Genomic DNA, 20,643 nt, shown 5'->3' on the forward strand with positions numbered 1-20,643 from the left:
CAAAATGGAACAAAAATGGCCTGTTACGGGATTAATCGGTTTTCAATGCACTGTAGGTCAATGGAGACTTGACTTACAGACTTTTTGACTTGAGAACCGCCTTCCAATACGGATTAAGTTCTCAAGTCAAGACCCCACTGTACTCAATGGCTACAGACAAGTTCAGTGCAGGTAGAGAGCAGAAAGTTCTGAGAGTATAATATTTTGAACCCCTTGAACATTTTGTTGTACATCTCATTTACTTGTTATATTATTCTTTACATGGAAGGGTCATAACTCATTAGAGAGACAGTTGACCTTAATGGTATGGTTTGCAAAGCAGAAGATTCAGGCTTAGTTTCTGGCATTTCTAATTAAATGGGACTTCAGATAACACAGTTGGGGAAAGGGGTCTCCACCTGTCTATCTCACAAGCAAAGAAGGTGGCCAAATCCAACAGGCAAAGTGGGGACAAAGCAATCCAAGAGCTGTTTTAGAACAACAACAGAAATTTCTCGCAAAATGTGTTCCTAAACTGATGCAGAAGTGTAAGCCTAATAGCTGGGGGCCATGCACAATAAACAAACAAGTCTTCTATAAGTATCAGAGGAGAGCTCTGTTTATTGATTTTGCTGAAGCAGAATCATTCTTCTCCCAATTAAAGAAACTTACAGGTTTATTGTTAATGGGATCTAGAGGCCATTATTTTGGATGCATGAAAAGCTGTTCTCAAGGGGCAAGCAGCCACATCCTCACAGTAAAGTTAGGAAAGTGCTGGAAACACCTCAAACTTTGCTTAGAGAGATATGGCAGAACTTCTGTTTCTTTTGTAAGAACTTTCTTTCATAGTCCTTTCGCCCCAAGGGAGGATAACTGTGCACCTGCCCCCCCCCCAAAAAAATATGTGATGTCACTATAAATCCTGTTGTCTCTAAGGCTCTGCAAGACTCTCTGGTGCCTTTGCTATAATAAATATGATGAAAATGTAGAGGAAGAAGTCAACATATGTCTCACTAGGCATTCATCGCTTACAACCAAGAAAAGTGTGGATATATATTGTACATATATTTTACCTTAGTGTCCTCCTTCTTTGGAGTAATCTCGGAGTTTTATACCTGACTGAATTTTCTTTGTCAAAATCTAGAAGAGAAAGAGAGGGGGGAAAATAGGTTGTATCAAGAAAACATTCATCAAGATGTAAAATAAAATAATATATATTCTGTATTTAAATAGTGGGATATGGTTCCTGCATTTTAACCCTAACCAAGCAATTAACAGGGAGCAGACAGAAAAGCAAGTACAATTTTGAGAGAAATCCCCCAAGGGGAACCCCCCCAGATGTATCAGGAACCACAACCTACCCATCATCCCCAGCCCATATAATCAAATCCCATGTTGGTGGGGACGATGGAAGCTGTAGGCCCACATATCTGGAAAGTGCCTGGCTGGGAAAGACTGCAAAATGTATGGCAAATTAGCATTACTCTTCACACTTAGGAAGCTCTCTGAAACCCAGTCGCCTTCCATAAAAGGGTCCCCGCCTTTCCAGACTGAATAATGGAATATTGAAACTTCACTGCTGTTATTTCTTTGGTAAGTAAACATGAAATATATGCAACTGGTTGCTCCATCTAACAGTCCACAAATCAGAGCAAATTAAATACCACTTTAACAGGTATGCCACAGACTTCCTGTCCCCTCCCATACCTACCCTAATAACTGAAAATGGTCTATTTGGCTATGCCAGGCACTGACCAGCAGAACCAAGCAAACCTTCTGGAGACCACAGTTCTCACTCCAAGATGGTAGGAAAACTCATTAACTCTCCTCTTTCCAAGAACAATACCACATCCAAAAGCTGAGCATGGGAATCTTCTCTCACTAAGGAAACACACATACACACACATACCAGACTGCTATTTGTTGCTCTAGTAATCTAGCATAGAGACTGGAAATCTAACCTTAACCCTAACTCTCCAGATGTTCTGAACTGCACTGTAAACCCAGGTGGCATGGCCAATGGTCAATGATCCCGGGAGCTGTAATTCTATACATTTAAAGAATGCTGTAGCATAGCCCTATTTATGTCTCTCCATACATCAGCCTTTTAAAAAAATCTTAATAGAGCTTCATCCCATTTACTGAGTAAGGATATACAGGGATGCAGCTAAAGAGTATGAGTGTTCTTGGTACACCAGTATATGCTGTATTTCATAACATGGAAAATATCAATGCAAGTAGTTGCTTTAAAGAAAAAGAGGAATGTGCACTATTGTTGAGGGACCTCGTACCCATACATCAGACCTGGGCAAAATGCAGCCCTTCAGATGTTGCTGAACTGCAACTCCCAGCAATCCTCACTATTGGCTGTGTGGGCTAGGATTGCTGGGAGTTGTAGTTCAGTAACATCTGGAGGGCTGCATTTTGCCCAGGTCTGACATACACAGAGTTGCCTTGCATGTGTGCCTTAAAAGAGAGAGAGAGAGAGAGAAATTGGTGTCATTCACATTTCCCATCTGCAGCAAACAGGTACTGCAGTGTGCTTATTCCAGTCATTGTGTCTGCTGTTGGAAGTGTGAAGTGTCTCAAAGCTCGAAAGGCAGGAATCACTACACCAAGGGAGACAGTATCATATGGCACAGGGAACTGGCAACCGGCCCCTGCTTGGAGTCTGATACCTAAGTTGACCTCAACCCTCTCCCAGTATGTCTCATGGACTAAATGAGACAAGTAAGGCTGCCACATTATGCTCTGAACCAGCATATCAGAGTACTAATAAAATCTCTCATGAAGACATATTCTAAGTAAACAGTCAAAGAGCGATTGGGATAGGAAAATGTGAGCAAGAACAAAACAAAAAAAGACAGGCTGCATCTGCTGTACGCATGTGTAACCCACAGCAGAGCTTTGAAATGTAACTCTTTGGACCAGAATTCCCGGAGTTCTAGGAAGTGTTGTCCAAAAAGTAACTTTCCAAAGCGTGTTGTCCAAAAGGTAACTTTCCAAAGCTACTTTGTAATTAATTTCCTGAAATACAGCTAGCTACTTCACATCTATTGCTAGTAGCCACACCACCCAAAGGAATCATTTTAGCTGTTGCAATGTGTTAAATTCACTTTTTTTTCTTTAAAAAGAACCATATGCTAGAACACTGTAGGAAAGTTGAGACCATATGGTCACTCACTGTTACCTGCTCCACTCTCTGCCCCAAGTCCCAGCAACTCTTAAGGCTAAATCCAATTGCTAGTGCCAATTAATGCAGAAAGAGATCTGTTACGTGAACACTTATTTTGAATCCCATTGACTGAATCACTCTATGCTAATTGGGACTAATGTCTGGATTTAGCCCTGACTTTTAAAACAGTAGTACAGAAAGGAGGTGGGAGGGGGAAGAAAAAACAGTGCCAATAAAATTTTGTTTGAACTTAATTGTAACACATAGTGACAATCATGCCAAGCTATAAACAGTCATTCCCTAACTTGGCTTCATTATGCTTCCTACTTCTTTCTTACTGCAATTCTAGGTCCAGCTGACATGCCCCTCCATAACAAAATGGAGAAGAAAATTAAATAAAAGCAAACACAAACCCAATCCTCAAGACAAACATTACAAATTATTTACCACTACTACTCTCTTTGAAACCCAGTACAGTACTATAATAAAAAGGAAAAAAGTGACCTTCAAGAAGAACAGATAGGTATTACTGGAAAGACCAGCTGTTAATAATTCTCATTATATGAGTTTGGTTGATTTAAAGCCAGGCATGCATAATAAATTATAGGAATTTTAAATGGTGTATAACCCAACACAGCTTTTGGCACTGAAACCTCTTTCCAACATGAAAGCCTTTAGTAGACCACGGAGAACATTCCTTGCCATCCCAGCCAGAACAGAAGAGGTTCTCAGTGAGGGAAAAATAGGGTGGGATGCTATTATGATATTAATACATGACTCTCCATTACCCATGAAGGACCAAACAGTATTTTAATGCTTGCAAGGCATGGAAGATTTTAAATGCTGCCACACAAAATTTCTACAGGAATTCCAAAATGCTTTAATATGTCATCTAAGACAGTGGTTCTTAACCTTTTTGAAAGAAACGCCCCCTTGAGCCATTGAGGAAGTTATCATCGCCCCCCTCCCCGCGATGATGATATCTTTTTATTTATTTATTTATTTATTTATTTATTTATTTGTTTGTTTGTTTGTTTGTTTGTTTATTACACTTAAATCCAATGACCCCTGAAAACAAAATTAAATTCCAAGAAAATGAAATGTCCCCCAAAAAGTAACATTTAATGATTTAGTTGCAAGTGAATTTTAAGACGCAAAAAGAAATATTAAAAGGGCATCAAAACAAATGCAGGAACTAAAAATTTCAAGACAAAAAGTCTGAAACTAAATTAAAATTGGAGGAAAATATATATTCATGCACACTGTAAAAAGGCTGCAGCCATCTTCACAGGTTTGGCTTGCTCCAGCGCCCCCCTACCGCCCCCCTTCTGCTCCAGCGCCCCCACGCTGCCCCTTTTCGTTCTACCGCCCCCCTGAAAAATGAAATTGCCCCCTGGGGGGCATTATCGCCCACGTTAAGAACCACTGATCTAAGACATCTTATCTCAACATGTTCCATAATAGCTGTTCTTAGTACTGGTACACAGTCTTGACAATCTGTGTTAAAACTTTCAGGAAGGATAACAAAACTGTTGAACTATCAGCATTTAAACTGTATAAAGATGTTGAATGGAGTTCAAAGCATTTCAGTTTTTTAGGCTGTCTCAAGACATCTTAAAGTCCAACATTCTCTCTATAATAAGGTATAGCTACTACAAAAAGTGTCAGTATTATGTTTCTTGAACTGCCATAGGGTGAGAACAAGTGTACTCATAAAAACTTCCTCATTCAAAAGCTTTTCATTTATTCATCCACAGATTTTCTTGGTATATTTATTAAAGACAATAAACAATTTCTTGCTTCCAAATTTCAACTACCGGTATTTATTACCTTACACTCTTCTCTTCCCCCTACCAAATTAACCAGCCAAACCTTTCTTTAACATGTGCATGCTATATAACCATCACCTGTTTAAAAACCACCCTGTAATGATTAGTCAGTATCTACAAGGCCTTAATTCAACTGCTAGCTAAGCTAATTAGAAGATTCATCTAATCGGATTTTTAAAAAGAGCGTCCTTTGAGGAAACAATAAGGCTACATATCAAACTGAATGCAGATGCCCCAAAGAGGCAAATACGCGGTGTGACGGGCAAAGAACCTTGGCAGAATTGTTCAAATTCAAATGACTAATCATTCACAATCAATTACATTATTTGCAAAGTAAACAGAACTCTTACCTTCCTCTGCAGAATGTCTGACATTTCGCAAATAGCTGGATATCCAAGGATTTCGGAACATGGTTGCAGAAAACAAAGGGACTCGGCAAAGGAGAAGAAAACTACAATAGCTGCTAATTCTCAGCCAGCCACAGCCCCTAGGCCCGTCTTTGCAATATTGTATAGAGATTTTTCATAGCACAGAACTGGAGCTGTCAAGTGATCGCTTCCCAGGGAGTACAGTAAATGCATTGCAATAGGGCTGCAAACTGGAGCAGCTCAAGACAGTAATCAGATTACAAGCAGAAATTAGGCACATGAATGCTAAAACAGATTGGACAATGGTGACTGGGAGATTCACAATATTACCGCTTCAAAGTGTTAGCTAAATGACTATTTATACTATATCAGTTAATAACCAAAACCTTTCTTTATCCTTGTGGGGGGAATTTTTTTAAAAAATCTCCTTTTTAACCCCCTAGAGGAAGGACAAAATTTATATATCTAAACGGAACATATTGCAGTGATTGTTTAAACAGGAATCAAATCCAGCCAGCCAGTATGCTCTCTAGAAGATTTGATGCTGGTAATAATTTTAATTATGTCAGACATTTGCCCCCTAGATAGTACACCAGGGGCAGGGGCTCAGAGTTATAGATGATATCAGAGCAAAACAGTTTATGGTTGTCAGCTGAGGGAGGAGAGGGAGGTTAGTAAGGATCAGAATCCACAAAATTTAAACATCATAAGGTGCTGAAGAGTGTACCTTTTCAAAATTGGTAGGGCACCGTCAATCTAATTACTTCATCCATTTATAACTCAAATAGTAAGACTTCAAAGATCAAATCAATACGATCAGCTCCACATTCCCTTCCCTTGCATTCTTATCAATAAAAAAAGACAGAATGTTGGTGTCTCCAATGATGGCAGATTTTGTCACAAACCTTCTCAGAGGATGCACCCAAATTACACAGTTGTATGCGACTTGGCATCCTCTTTAACAGAATTTTGTTGTATGGCAACAAGTATTTGCTTAGGCAGCCATCCATTTTCTGATATAGGTATGACTCACCTGGTGTTTTTGTTTTGCCTAGTGCAGCTGTCTGTTTTTATTATGCTACTCTTGGTGTATTAGGGACGTGGTGGCGCTGTGGGCTAAACCACAGAAGCCTGTGATGAAGGGTCAGAAGACCAAGCAGTCGTAAGATCGAATCCACGTGATGGAGTGAGCTCCCGTCGCTTGTCCCAGCTCCCGCCAACCTAGCGGTTCGAAAGCATGCAAATGCGAGTAGATAAATAGGGACCACCTCGGTGGGAAGGTAACAGCGTTCCGTGTCTAAGTCGCACTGGCCATGTGACCACAGAAGATTGTCTTCAGACAAAACGCTGGCTCTATGGCTTGGAAACGGGGATGAGCACCACCCCCTAGAGTCGGACACGACTGGACAAAAATTGTCAAGGGGAACCTTTACCTTTACCTTTACCTACTCTTGGTGTTTAGAAAAATTTACTGTGTTCCAGTGAGTGTAGCGTAAGTACCCAGTAGGGCAGGGCACATGTTTTAAACTAAATAGAATTTAAACACTGTATGTACACATAAATCCGCCCCTATCTGGGTCCTCTAACCACAGATTAGGAAGGGGGACATGTACAGTTCTGCATGCCGCCCTGCCCCATTCTGTATCTTCATAAAGAAGATGATCCATCAGAAAGTTTTAAACCCAGATTTCTAAGCAAGCTTTGCAGGATTAGGTAGAACAGCTGCTCGGAAGGGAAACTGTGGTGCAAATACGAAGGCTAATATAGAAAACTTTCACTCTGGAAATACAAGTAATAAATTTTGGTGCCATATTCTGAATGGTCAAGTCAATGCAGACAAATATGTAAAAGGCCTCTCCACAGTTCACACTTTCCAAGCATATACTCAATATATTTTGTTATTTTAAATACCACCTTTCCAAAGACATGGACCACATCCTTGTTTATTTAAGCTGCTCCAACTTTATTTATTTGATTTGGGGGAAAGGACAGAGCTTAGAAAAGTTGTTTGTTTTGGGCTAAAATTCCCAGAATTCTCCAGCTACGACCCCAGGATGCTGGAAAATATAACTTTTCAACCTCTACCAAAGGTTGTAACTTGTTGGTAAAGCACATAAGTTTGCAATCAATCTCTAGCATCTATATGTAGGAAATTACAACAACTCCTATCTGAAATCATGACGTCAGTCAAAGTAGACAGTTTAGATAGGCTATATATGGCAGAAAGAAGTGGCAACCCTAGCACGTTTGCAATGCTAACCTAGCTTTATTTTTACTAAGTACTGTATGTTCGTACGACTAGTGGATTAACATTGAGGTCTTAAAAATTGAGTTTTGATGAAGCATGCTTTCTGGCAATATTTGTCAGAAAATAGCCATCACCGGAAAGTTCTGCAATGGCTTAGCATATGTTTAAATGAATAAACGGTATTCGTTGTTTAAGAGTGATCTGCTGAGACTGAAATATAAAGGGGTAATACAAGCTGGGAAGGACGACTAGATCATTATAAGCTTCCCAGCTTGCGTGCGTAACTCAAATCCATTCCCTTCTCAAGTGTCAGGATTAAGTAGATAACATGAATATTTGCCTGTGACTCTTGCAGGAAAGCAGCTAATGCAGAAATTACAGGATATAGCCATCTGGTGACCATCTCCTGCTGGAGATGATATATCTCTTCAACCTCTTGATTTTTATTTTATTAATATCAGAAATAAGTAAGATCTACACCATTTTGCCACATAGAAGTTCTTACTGGATTCTAAAAGCAAAAGTACGTATCTCTCATAAACTTCTTCTCTTGCCTGGTATAGGTTAGCCCAATTACTTCAACAATGGTCTTTTACAGTGTTTCCTCAACAACAATCTGATATTTTTAGGGAATGCTAAAACATACACACTATGCTGCTATGCAACTTCACTCTCATTTCTTGTAGATGCTTTAACAAGGAATGTGAACAGGTGGTGGTCTAGCATCTAACTAAATTAAGGGCAGTGCAGCAGTTCTAAGATCATGACAAGGATGATGATGAAGGCAAGGTAGGATTCAGGTGAGGATATCCCCTCACCAAGGAGCAACAAAAGTCTCCTAGTTTCTCAGGTAAGTCATCAGCCCAAACATCTTTACGGACGTCACTGCGTAGGACATGATTTACCTATTGGTGTGAAAATAATTCCTTGTTGATGGAAGTGGTTGCTCTGTAGTTCTTACATTTGACCTCCTGGCCTTGTTAGAGGACATAGATATGGGTGGATATACACACAGTGTATACATTCTATATGGTTTAAAACATGTGCCCTACCCTACTGGGGTAGGTTGTTAGTTCAGCTTCAAGCACAAATAGTGATCACAGACTTTGTTCATGATACAACAGAGAATGGAAACATTGTGCAGTGTGCACACAACTGTTCATCCTTGTTTGACTGAGACCAGCTTGTTCTACTGCACCAACTTACACTAAGAATAAAAGATGCATCCAAATTCCTGCGTTCTTCAAGGGCTACTCTCATTGGCTTTTGTCAGTTGCTCAGACTGTTTCCTGCTCAGTAGGTGGAACAGAAGTTGGGCCTTCTTCACGTATCTCTTCAAAGCAGATGAAATTTGTGTGTGTACAGGTGGGAATGGCACACGGCCAGAGTCAGCTAATCTATCACTTCAGTGAGTGGCAGTAATGAATGTTTTTCTTTGCTACCACTGGGAGCAGAAATGCTGTTTTGGGTGCCCCTGATGAACTCACACAACTTCTATGAGAAATCCGTGGTTTTCTGTCCCTTTTAAATAACCTGTTTCATCCGGCTCAGCTCATAAGCCATCAATTTTACTGTGGAGTTGGAAACTGACTTTTGATGCCTGACTTCTGAAGCTTCCAGTGTCCAGATGTGGATAAAAGGCACCCAAAGAAGACACAGAAATTATAGCACTTTCTTTCTGTGGAAAAGAAACTGACTTTCATTTTATCTTAATTTTAGAGAACATTGTATATATTTAATAATTACCTGCCCATGACTTTAGATAGAAGAGATGGGCTGGTTCCAAATATTAGGTGGCTTTTCCAAAGATGATGATGGTGATGATGATAATAATAATAATGCCACAATGAATATGGGAAGTCTTATAGACTATCGAATACCCACATTAACATTTTATTCCCTCACCCCCAGACTTCAGTAGGGCTCTATATCTTGCAACTAGCAACACAGGTTTCACTAGCTGAGGGGAGGTATGGTGAAATTATAGGAAACATGCAAACTGTGCCAAAGCACAGATTTCCATAGGCTTCAGCCAAGAGCTTTAAAAGAGGCCCAGGAGCTTCAACTATGTGTATCACTCCCACCAGTGAAGAAAAAGTCAAAAAGCTTGATTAATAAAAGCAAGGTCAGAGAGCAGCAGCTGCCAGAGGATGAGAAGAGGAACACAGGAATGAACACCGGGAGATGTCTTACACTACGACTGTCCAGTTTGGACTAGGATAGATTAAATAGAGACTGTGGTCCACATGTGGTCCAAATTCAGCTGTCCTGAACTCTGAAACAATTTATCTTGAAAGAAGACTTAGCTCATAAAGTCTTCTTGTGTTTCTTAGGGAATGTGGAAAACAGTGTTGCCATGTCCTGCTCCCCTGCTCCTCCAACCACAAATAAAAATAAAAAATTGAGGTTGTCAAGGAGCTTTTTAAATTTTAAAAGCCTCTTTTAAAATTATACGCCACAGCCCTCAAGGGTCGACAGATCTGTAGACCTCTGGAGGTTGCCCATGCCTTCTCTAGCCCAGTATTGTCCACATTGTTTGGCAACATCTCTCTGGGATTTCAGGCAATAGACCTTCCAGCCCATCCTGTAAAAATGCCCGGGACTGAATGTAGGTCCTTTTGATTGCAGAGCATGTGCTAGATTATTTCCCCATATCCCTTCCAAAAAAGAAAAATCCACATCCCTAAAATATCTGGTCACTCAAGAAGAAGTATGTAGAACTTCAGAAAATGGACTGAAGTCTATCTTCTATTTTTGCAATATGCTTCAAATCAGTTTAAGACAAAGAAGCATAACTAGTGTGATATGATCTGTTAAACCAACTGAGAATTTGTTACTGTCGACATGTGTGACAACAACTGCACAGACGTATGGCTGAGAAGGAAGCCTGCCTGCCATTAAAAGGAAGGAGATAAAAAGAAATCCTCACTTTATCTACATCAGGAGTGGATAAACGTAGGCTCCAGGTGTTATTAAACTGCAACTCCCAGCATTCCTCACTGTTAGCTAAGCTGACTCAGGCTATTGGGAGCTGCAATCTAATTATTTGGGAGAGCCACAAAATTCCAACCTCTGGTCTAGGAAAAACGAATTACTTAGGATCACTAGAGCCCATATGTAGCTCACAACTCAAGGGAATGTCGAGGGGATGCAACAATCCCAGCTAGAAGTATCTTTATGCATTGCACTGAAAATGAACACGTTCATTCTATTGAGTTCTGCAGCAAATATATCACCAGCAGAATATATTATTAGTATTTTTCCCCAAGCCAACCTCTTATTCACTGTGCTTACATCAGATAAGAGTAAAGGTTGGCCTGATCCACCATTACATCTCTTGTAGTAGCCATCTAAATGCTTCCGGTTGCTGCAGGCAATAAACAGTATGCAGTGCACAAACATATTGTCAAAATTTCTTCTGTTAAATTACTTCTCAGCATAGCCTGGATATTTTGCAACAGAAATTGTACCCTAAGTGGTTGTGGTAAGTCATGAAAGAGAGACGGCCGGCCGGCCGGCTGGCCGGCCAGCCGGCCAGCCGGCCAGCCAGAAGGAAGGAAGGAAGGAAGGAAGGAAGGAAGGAAGGAAGGAAGGAAGGAAGGAAGGAAGGAAGGAAGGAAGGAAGGCATGTGTACATGTTTGCATGCACACACACGTGTGTGTTAAATGCAACTCCACAAATTAATTTTTTTAACTACTGCTCTGTCACTGATCATGTTGCCTGAACGTTTCTGGAAACTACTGTCCAAAAAAGCTAATTTTCCAGTTTCCAGTGCCTATAAACCTATGGAGGACAGCCACACCCTGAAATTTTAAGCATCAAATATATTTTGAGAGGATAACGTTAGACAGCTTTCTCTGGTTATCCCTCTCAAGAGAAGGTCTGTAAGTGGTACTCTGTTTTCCTAGTGCAATGGTATTTATGTAAGCTTCCAATCCGGTATAAAATTTCCTGCCATGAGATCATTCCCCTAGTGAAGAACATGTTTAATCCATTTCACTTTCATTCTGTCACATCTACGATCATGCCAACACTGTGTTAGGGTGACCTGAAGATTTGGACACATCTTTGCATATTTACAGGTCTGCATTGCACTGCATTAACACAATGCAGCTAGTTTCAAAGGTACAGATGAAAAACAAAAGATAGACTACTTGTCAATTAAGAGTAACATTTATCACACCAAGTGAATAACAGAAAGTTCCAAATGCTAGATTTGTTGAGAACACATAGAATCTCTAAGCTGATTTAAACACACATGCATTTGTCTTTGGGAAAGAAAACCTGTACTCTACCCCCAAATCCTTACTGATGTTCAACATTCTTTCTAAGATACATTATTCTAGGTCAAAGAAAAGCAGATTGCACTCTTGCCTTCCAAAATAGGCCCTAGGTAGAAATGCTGAACACATTCATATGCAAGTGTTTCTCAACTCTCCATATTTTCCCACAAAATTAAAAGTGCGGTTTCATGGATGCGAAGTTGTTTTCAATATTAAAATTGTTCTAAAGCAAGTATATGTGCCGTGTGGTGTAATGGATAGAGCAATGGACAAGAATTCAGGAGACCTGGGTTCGAATTTCCACTCAGCCACGAACATTCTCAAGTGGCAAAATGTTCCTAGCATCTGCAAGTAATTCAGGGAAAGGTTCCTGCCCCAACCCCTGGATGCTCACTGCAAAATCATTATACACCAGCCTTTTACAACCTCCAGGTGTGTTGGGTTGCTACTCCCATCACCCCAGCCAGCATATCAATTATCATACGAGCTGCTGATAATGGAAGTTGCAGTCCAGTATATGGGAAGCACGCCAGGTTGGGGAACACCAGCATGTTGTTGTTGTTTAGTCGTGGCCGACTCTTCATGACCCCATGGACCAGAGTACACCAGGCCCTCCTGTCTTCCACTGCCTCCCAGCATAGCAACACTAGCAAAGACAACAGCAAACCAATTGTCCCAATTGTCAAGTATTAGAAGGCAGCTTACTAATTTTCTGCACCATTAGTAGCCACTGAGGAAGAGATATAAACTCCCCAAACTTTACTGACTTAAAAATACTCAAAGCTTTCATCGTCCACTAAAACAAATCTGTGCTTTTGAAAGGTTCTTTATACTTGAAACTACACTATATTTCATAGAGGAGACCAAGGTGTCAGGTTACAAGCTTGGAACAGTCACTTTTTGAGCTGTAATGACCAGAATATCCCATGCAGTACTATTCTATGATAGCGGAAAGTTTCTGGAGGTTCCAGCCCATAAAAGTAACTTCCAACTTGCAGCTTAACCACGTGAACACCTAATTTCCATTCTTCTTCACATACAGTTAGATGTTATTTTCAAGCCATAAATGCTAAGTCAGTTGTGAACTAGAAAACAAACATGAAATATGAAAACATGGGTTAATTCCAGGAATAGTTTTTATATTCTAAATATATGATAAGAACCAAGAATGAGCAAAGACCATCACTGGGCAAAGGACAGGAACACTGGGACTTTACTAGACTTTGTTCAAAATATATGTAATATAAATCTTGCTGCTCTACATACAAAAAAGCAAGGCTTTCAGATGTTTTCATAATTCACAAGTCATTTCAATTGGCTCTTTCCACCCTAGTTTTTCAGAGCCTACCAAAATGAAATTCCATATTTAATGAAAATACAAGTAAAAAGTAATTTCAGCAAAGTGAATATCTAATAGTCCTCATCCCTTGGAGAGCTGACTGATCTATCCAACGAATGGATGCTCAGTTTACCATCTAGTAAAATTCTGTCCCCAGACACCATTCCCAGCTGCTTCCCTAATAAGGCAACGAACAAGTAGACTGGCTGGCTTATAGGTCATGCCATGTTTACCTTGGAAGCAAATGCCAGCCTACCTTTTGGCAGACACAGAGGGTATGCTGCTGTTCCTTTCTACAATGCAGCTACAGAAAGTTTTCTGCAGGGAATCTTCAGTAATCAACAATGATGGAGGTATGGTGCGGATGCCATGATACTGTGAAGTTACATGAATTGCTCAAGTAGGTTAATCACACTTTTAAGCACCAAATCATAGTCTATGTCAAGTTAGATGATGAGATTGAAATGCTTCCAAATGTTGCTGGACCACAACACACTTTTCAAGAATGCTCCTTATAGGGAGGAAAAAAACTTACCAATTTGAAACAGAGCTACCCATTTGCACATGAATAATTTGGTTCCTGAACTTGATAATGGACTGGATGGTTGTCTGTGTGAATGAAAACGCCCACCATAACATAAACTAAGTTCACAGGCAGCAAAGTGAAAATTAAGTAATAAAAACAATTATGTCACATGGGGATATACAAGTTGTCCAATCCGTTTGTAATCTACTGTTGTAAATAAGGCCTTTGAAAGTTTTTATCCTGCTTTCAGAGTTCCTGTTAATAGCAGCTTAGAGGATTAAGCTCATGTAAAATATAAAACATTTAAAGATCAAGGAGAGTTTAGCAGTCACAAAAACTCCCTTAGCAGGACTACTAGCCTTTTTCCTCACCCAAGATGGCAAAGTAGAATAACCAGATATAAACTGAGTTTGGGAAGACGGTCTGTTACTTAATGGATTATCAATCTTCCTTTTACAGGCAGTGTCTGTTTGAAAGACCATCCAGCTGAAGTCTGACTTTAAAAAACATTAATGAATGAGATAAGGGACGTTGCCCATGCACAGCGAGCACCTGACCTGCAGACTGAGCAGACACACATGGCACCCGCTCATACTCTGCCCTGCTTCACTGAGATGTTGCTGTAATTCAGTTTAGGTGAATGAGATAAGAGAAGTTACCTATACACAGTGAGCACTTCTGATTTTGTACAAATAAATTTGGTGATGAGTAAGTGACCACCTCGTGGCCAAGTGAGCCTTTGCCCAGTTGAGGTAGAAACAAACTGATAGAAGGCCAGCCTGGGGGTTTTGTTACTTACTCGTCAGTGAAAAAGTCCTTTCAGACCCAAAATGGGGGACATGGAAGCAGCCTCCCCCCAAAAAATATGAGGACTATGAGCATGTTCAGGCATTGCCTGAACAATGACAGCTCCCCATCGGCCAATCCTTCCACTCTGGAAGCACCACTGGATTGCCTCTAACATGAATGATGATGATGAAGAAGAAAGAGGAAGCCACAAATTATAGTTGTATAATTTGTAGCGGAAAGCTGGAGACCTCAGTGGTTTAGGTATCTGGCTACGGAGTCCTCATTTGGGAGTTCAGTTAACCACTGTGTCTCCTTGACAGGGGCCGGACTAATGATCCATAGGGTCGCTTCCAGCTCTGCATTTGTAAGATTATTATTATTATATACTGTACCTGGTATAACAGTTCATAAAGTTCTGGCAAGGGAAACAAAGAGATACAGCCCTGCCTATTGGCTTTTTTGCTCCTTCCGAAGTCCAGAGATTGGCAAAGTTATTTTCCTGCACTACAATACCCCAAATCCAAGCATCACAAGAGCTGCAATCCTCCAGAGAAACCTTCTTGAGTTTTGTCCACATGATGTCACCTACTCCCCATCAATGGCAGTGTTTTTCAGCTGTCACTCCAGCTTCTGCTATCAGCTCATAAAGGGTGACTCCTCCAGCATTCAGTTTAAATTTGCTGGCTGTTGGTACCTCTATGCAAGATCAGCAGTGACAACATTCAATATATTTAGGATGAAGTAATGGTAAAAACAGTTGATCCTCCTCTGCCAGGCTTGTGACTGAAGTAACTTGCTATATTGGTGAGGAACACATCCATCTGTTGTTGTTAAGAGACAGGCCCAAACTCTTATAGGCCCACACTTGTCTTCTGCTTCTACTCCTTTCCTTTACGGATCAACTGACCCCTACTGTTGTTGCTGCCATGTTTAATTCTGTTCTTCATCAAAGTACCAATAGGAAGCACACGTGGTGGCTGCCTAGTAACTAAGCACAGGGCAACAATCCCAGCCTCTTCTACATCCATTTGATTGTTGGGGAGCAGTGGCTGAAACAAAGCTGCAAAGGCATACATCAATAAAGTATGCATAAGAACCCTGGCACTTTTTCCAAAGGACAAGTTAAGGTGAAACAGCTCTACAGTGAAACTAGAGTTTGGAAGGAAAAAAAAGAGGCACATTTTTGGATTGCAAGCCCCAGAATCCCCAGCCAGCATATCTAGTGCAGTACACTGCCCCTCCCCCAAAAATACCAGCTAAGGGATTCTGACTACAGAAAAAATACACAACTTTACTGTTGACATTGAAGACACTGAAATAGATTTTGTATACCTTGGTTCAACCATCAATCCAAATGGAGACTGCAGCCAAGAAATCAGAAGAAGACTTGAGACTAGGAAAGGCAGCAATGAAGGAATTAGGAAAGATCATCAAGTGTAAGGAGACTGGAGACCAAGATCATCCTATTTTTGATCACCAGATATATGGATGTGAAAGCTGGTCAATTAAGAAAGCTGACAGGGAAAAAAACAACCCTGATTTATTTGAAATGTAATGCTGGAGGGAACTTTGCATATATCCTGGACTTCCAGAAATATGAACAAGTGGGTCTTACATTAAATCAAGCCTGAACTACAGTATCTCTGGAGGCAAAAATGTTGCAATTGAGGCTTTCCTACTTTGGGCATATGAGAAGGCAGGATTCTCTTGAAAAGACGATGATGCTGGGAAAGGTGGAAGGCAGCAGGAAAAGGGGAGGACCAAATACAAGATGGATTGACTCATAAAGGAAGACACAGGTTTGAGTTCAAAGGAGCAGATGGTGACAGGACTTTTTGGAGGTCACTCATTCATAGGGTCATCATACGTGGGAGGTGACTTGATGGCACATAGCAACACAGCAACAACAATCCCTAAAGTGTAACTTTTCCAGTCTTTCAGTGAGACATACTCTTGGGGCAAGAAGATGAAATATGAAACAATACAGACATGCCAGTACAGACACAGGTAGGCTGAACATCTCTTGAGAAAGGTTTTCAAAAGTTCACGTGGCTTTGTTTGGCGATGCCTGAGCGTCCATCAACTCTTAAGCTTGATTTACTGACTTAAGATAATGAGAAAAGCTGTTGCTTTGGCTATAGTGTTCCCTTGAAGGTTTTTTACCACTCTTCTCTAATGAAAAAGTTCAAGATCCCAGTTTAGACACTCATGCATCCAGTGTTAGCCACTGATTGTGCAACTGTGAAATGTTTGGGTGATGTTGGCTGGTGATGTAGCAGTATATTTGAAAGTGGAGCTTATAAAATGTCTTTCTAGCCAACAGGCGCCAAGGTATAATCAATGTACATCGTCAGCAGCAGCCCATTTCGACGATTTCTTTATTGTTCCTGTTACAACAACAAGACTTTTCCAACAGGACTTGGGAAAGCTCTGGAATTGCAGGGTGCCTGGAACATAAATAGGAATGGATGCATGGCGTGAATGAGTTTTCACTGATATTTTCTGTCCAACAAGGGCAATGCTCATAATGTGTGCATGTTCTTGGGGGGGGTATCAAAAAGGGATTCCAAAAACCAAGAAATTCAAGAAACAAGGTTTAGGGTGGTCATGTCTGCTACCACGTACCTTATGCTGTAACTCACCGAGAAGTACCTCCCAATGAGGCTAAAGGAATACAGTGGTGCCTCATTAGACAATGATAATCCGTTCCACTGAAATCGCTGTTTAGTGAAATCATTGTCTAGAGAAAAGCATTTCCCCATTGGAATGCATTGAAATCTGTTTAATGCGTTCCAATGGGGAAGAATTGTCGTTGTCTAGCAAAGATCGGCCATAGGAAAGGCGCTTTGTGAACTGCCAATCAGCTGTTTAAATAGCTGTCTTGCGAAGCTTAGGTCCCAAAAACACCTATTTTGCGAGCGCGGAGTGAGCTGTCAAAATCGTCGCCTAGCGAAAATCAGTTTGCGAAGCAGGGACCAAACAGTGTCCAGCAAAATTCCCCCATAGGAATCACTGTTTTGCGAATCACTATAGCGATCGCAAAAAGTCAATGTCTAGCGAAAAAACTGTCATGCGGGGTAACTGTCTAGCGAGGCACCACTGTATTTCAGAACAGCCTTCTCCCACGGTGGGAAGGTAACAGCTTTCCGTGTCTAGTTGCGCTGCCCACGTGACCACAGAAATTCTCTACGGCTTGGAAACGGGGATGAGCACCGCACCCTAGAGTCAGACACGACTGGACTAAATGTCAAGGGGAACCTTCTCCAACCTGGCATCTCCAAATGTACTGGACTCCAACCTCCAGATTTAATTGGAGGAATGGGCACACTGACAAGGGATGATGGGAATTATATGTATGAGGAGGTGGCTGATTTAGAAAAATGACCCAGTGAAGCAAGAACTGATGATGTGAGACATAGTTACACTGGTAGCATGTGGGGTGAAGAAAGTTCAGCCATTGCTATCTATCCATGCGGTTAGATCATTTGAAGATTACCCACAGCTATGCTGGAGGCTGCTGATGAGAAAAATCAGACCCTACAAGCACAGGGCTTGATTTTTCAAAGGGTCCCTACCTTATGTTTAACCCACAGGTATAAACAACAAGGAAGTTACTTTACACTGAGACAAAACACACGTCCATCTAGAATAGTACAGCCAATACTGTCCGGCAGCATCTTCCAGGATTTTAGGCGGGATTCACACTAAACCCTACCTAGAGATGCTGGCGATTGAACATGGGACCTCATGTATGCAAACCAACTGTTTTAGAGCTGAGTTATGTTTTTCTCCTCAAAACAACATCAGTATTCCCTTGTCGCTTCCTATCCAATGACTAACAAGGCTTGACCAGCCCAGCTGCCCAAGTCAAACATAAATAGGCTTGTTCAAAGCAACACTCATGTTCAAACTCACATTCCCACTCAATCTCAGTACAATCTTTTTCTCGACTGTAATTGGGCTAATGGCAATACATTTAACCCAGACAAACCGAAAGCTGTAGCCCTTAACTGAAGTGATCTGAAACAGATTTGTCCGCACAGAGTAAATGCAAGTGCTAACATATTTGAAACAGCCTGAGCCAAACATTTTAAGAATTCCCATGAAGAGAGGTTTAATGAGTCAAAGAATTCTTTATAATATTAACAAAAATGAATTGCAACACAAGGTATGTGGTAGCAGACATGGCCACCCTAATCCTTGTTTCTTGAATTCGTTGGGTTTTTTTCCTTTGAATCCCTTTTTAGTACAAAGAATTTCGCAAGTTATGAAAATAGAGCAGATAACACCAGTGAAAACCCATTCATGCCAAGAGCTTCGAGGCTCACACAACAGCTAGAATCATTCAGTGGCCAGAAACGAAGCAAATACCATGTTCCCCCGAAAATAAGACAGGGTCTTATATTAATTTTTGCTCCAAAAACTCATTAGGGCTTATGTTCAGTTGAAGTTTTATTTTTTTCATGTACAACAATCTACATTGATTCAAATACAGTCATGTCATCTTCTTCTGGTTGTTGCACAAAGGTGGAGGGCAGGGTTTCACTTAACTAGGACTTATTTTTGGGGTAGGGCTTATATTACGAGCATACTGAAAAATCATACTAGAGCTTATTTTCAGGTTAGCTCTTATTTTCGGGGAAACAGGGTAGATCCTCTGAAGGACACAGAACATAAAAATTAATCCACATATTCCACAATGAGAGTAGTACTTGAGTGATTTCAGAAAGCTAATCAAGTGCAAACAATAAATATTCTCTGGATTTCAAGGACATTCCTAAGGGTAAACTAGATCAACATACAGTATACAGTATTGTGTTATTACAGGAGCTACGACAGCTCAGTGGTGGAGCATGTGAACTGCATGCAGAAGGCCCCAGATTCAATTGCCAATCAATATTAGATACCAAGTGATGGGGAAAGTCCTCTGCCTGAAACCTCCAGGGAGCTTTTGTCAATAAAAGTTGATGTATCAACCTGACACTTTCAAGTAGAAATCCACTGCCATGAAGACTATAAACTGACCCCGCACCCCAAGACAAGGCTTATCATGAAAGGAAAAAACAGCAGCAAAAATGCCATTGATAACTGTATTAACTAGCCTAAAAAAATATCAAACAGAAAGTTCAAAAACTAGTTAGGGATAGGTGAGCAATACATCCAGGTTTAGGGTTACATTATATTACAGACAAACAAATTAGGATTTGTAAATGGACAAAAACCTCTGGTTTAAAACCAGCTTTTGGATCCTGGGAGGAGCAAAAAGGCTACATGTATGAACAATAAATCAATTATATTTAATAAGTCAGGATTATTAAATGCAGGTATCTAACAAATTAAGGTATCTATCAAAAAAGCCAAAAACTTCCCGATACGCCAACATTTCAAGGACATATCAATCTTGCTGCAAGGAGGGTCCGGGCATGGATCAGAAACGGTCTTGAAAAACTGATTTCTACGGAAGAAAGGGAGAGAGTTGTGGTTTTTCGTCCACTGCAGCTATAGTACATCCTTGTTCTGGAATTTTGCCCAGACTAAATCCATTGTGTACTCATTCTGGAAAAACAGTCCTCTACAACTGGATCTGACCTTCAAAGAAACCAAAGTTTTTCTAAAGAGACTGGAGCATTTATATTTTAATATGCATTCTTCCCTTTTAAAACTTGCTAAAATCAAACCAATATTGCCATGACACCTTTTTAAAATAAACCAGCTAGCATGTCTTTGCCTGTAATCATATGCACACTTTTCTGAGAGTAAAAGCGCACCGGATGCAATTTGCAGTTGCTCTTTCTTCCCCCGCTGTGCACACATAGAATTGCACTCTAAGGTGCACCTGGAAAAGAGTGAAGCATGTAGCCTCTTCACATGTGACGAACTGCAGTGGGAAACTGAAGATGAATGATCTCACCCAGATAATTTTATTGGACAGATGCTTCTACTTCATTCTCATCATTGTGCCATAAAGCCATGTTTAAGTGATTTACCATGTGTGCAGATAATCCCTTTTGCATTTGATTGTTCTGCCAAGACTTATTTCAATTAGTTGTAACTTATCAAGAAGAATGTAATAATAAACTCCTCAATGGGACTCTTGAGTAGATGA

The 20,643-nt window shown here is 40.5% G+C and overlaps 1 protein-coding gene across 35 annotated transcripts in view; it reads right to left on the minus strand.

Annotated features, from left to right (window-relative positions):
• SVIL (supervillin) overlaps positions 1-20,643 on the minus strand; it is a 171,403-nt gene that overhangs the window by 78,980 nt on the left and 71,780 nt on the right. For 18 of the 35 annotated variants that reach the window (XM_078378606.1, XM_078378608.1, XM_078378605.1 and 15 more), the window contains exons 1-2: positions 5,334-5,593; positions 1,053-1,119 (exon numbers count right to left, since the gene is read on the minus strand). In XM_078378606.1, coding sequence (XP_078234732.1) covers positions 1,053-1,119; positions 5,334-5,394 — 128 coding nt within the window. In that variant the 5' untranslated portion in view covers positions 5,395-5,593. Of the gene's footprint in view, positions 1-1,052; positions 1,120-5,333; positions 5,672-20,643 lie in introns of those variants that run through there. The other 17 variants (XM_078378609.1, XM_078378592.1, XM_078378610.1 and 14 more) reach the window with 2 other exon arrangements.

This window comes from Pogona vitticeps, chromosome 6 (genome assembly GCF_051106095.1).
Source record: "Pogona vitticeps strain Pit_001003342236 chromosome 6, PviZW2.1, whole genome shotgun sequence".
NCBI classification, from domain to species: Eukaryota; Metazoa; Chordata; class Lepidosauria; order Squamata; family Agamidae; genus Pogona; species Pogona vitticeps.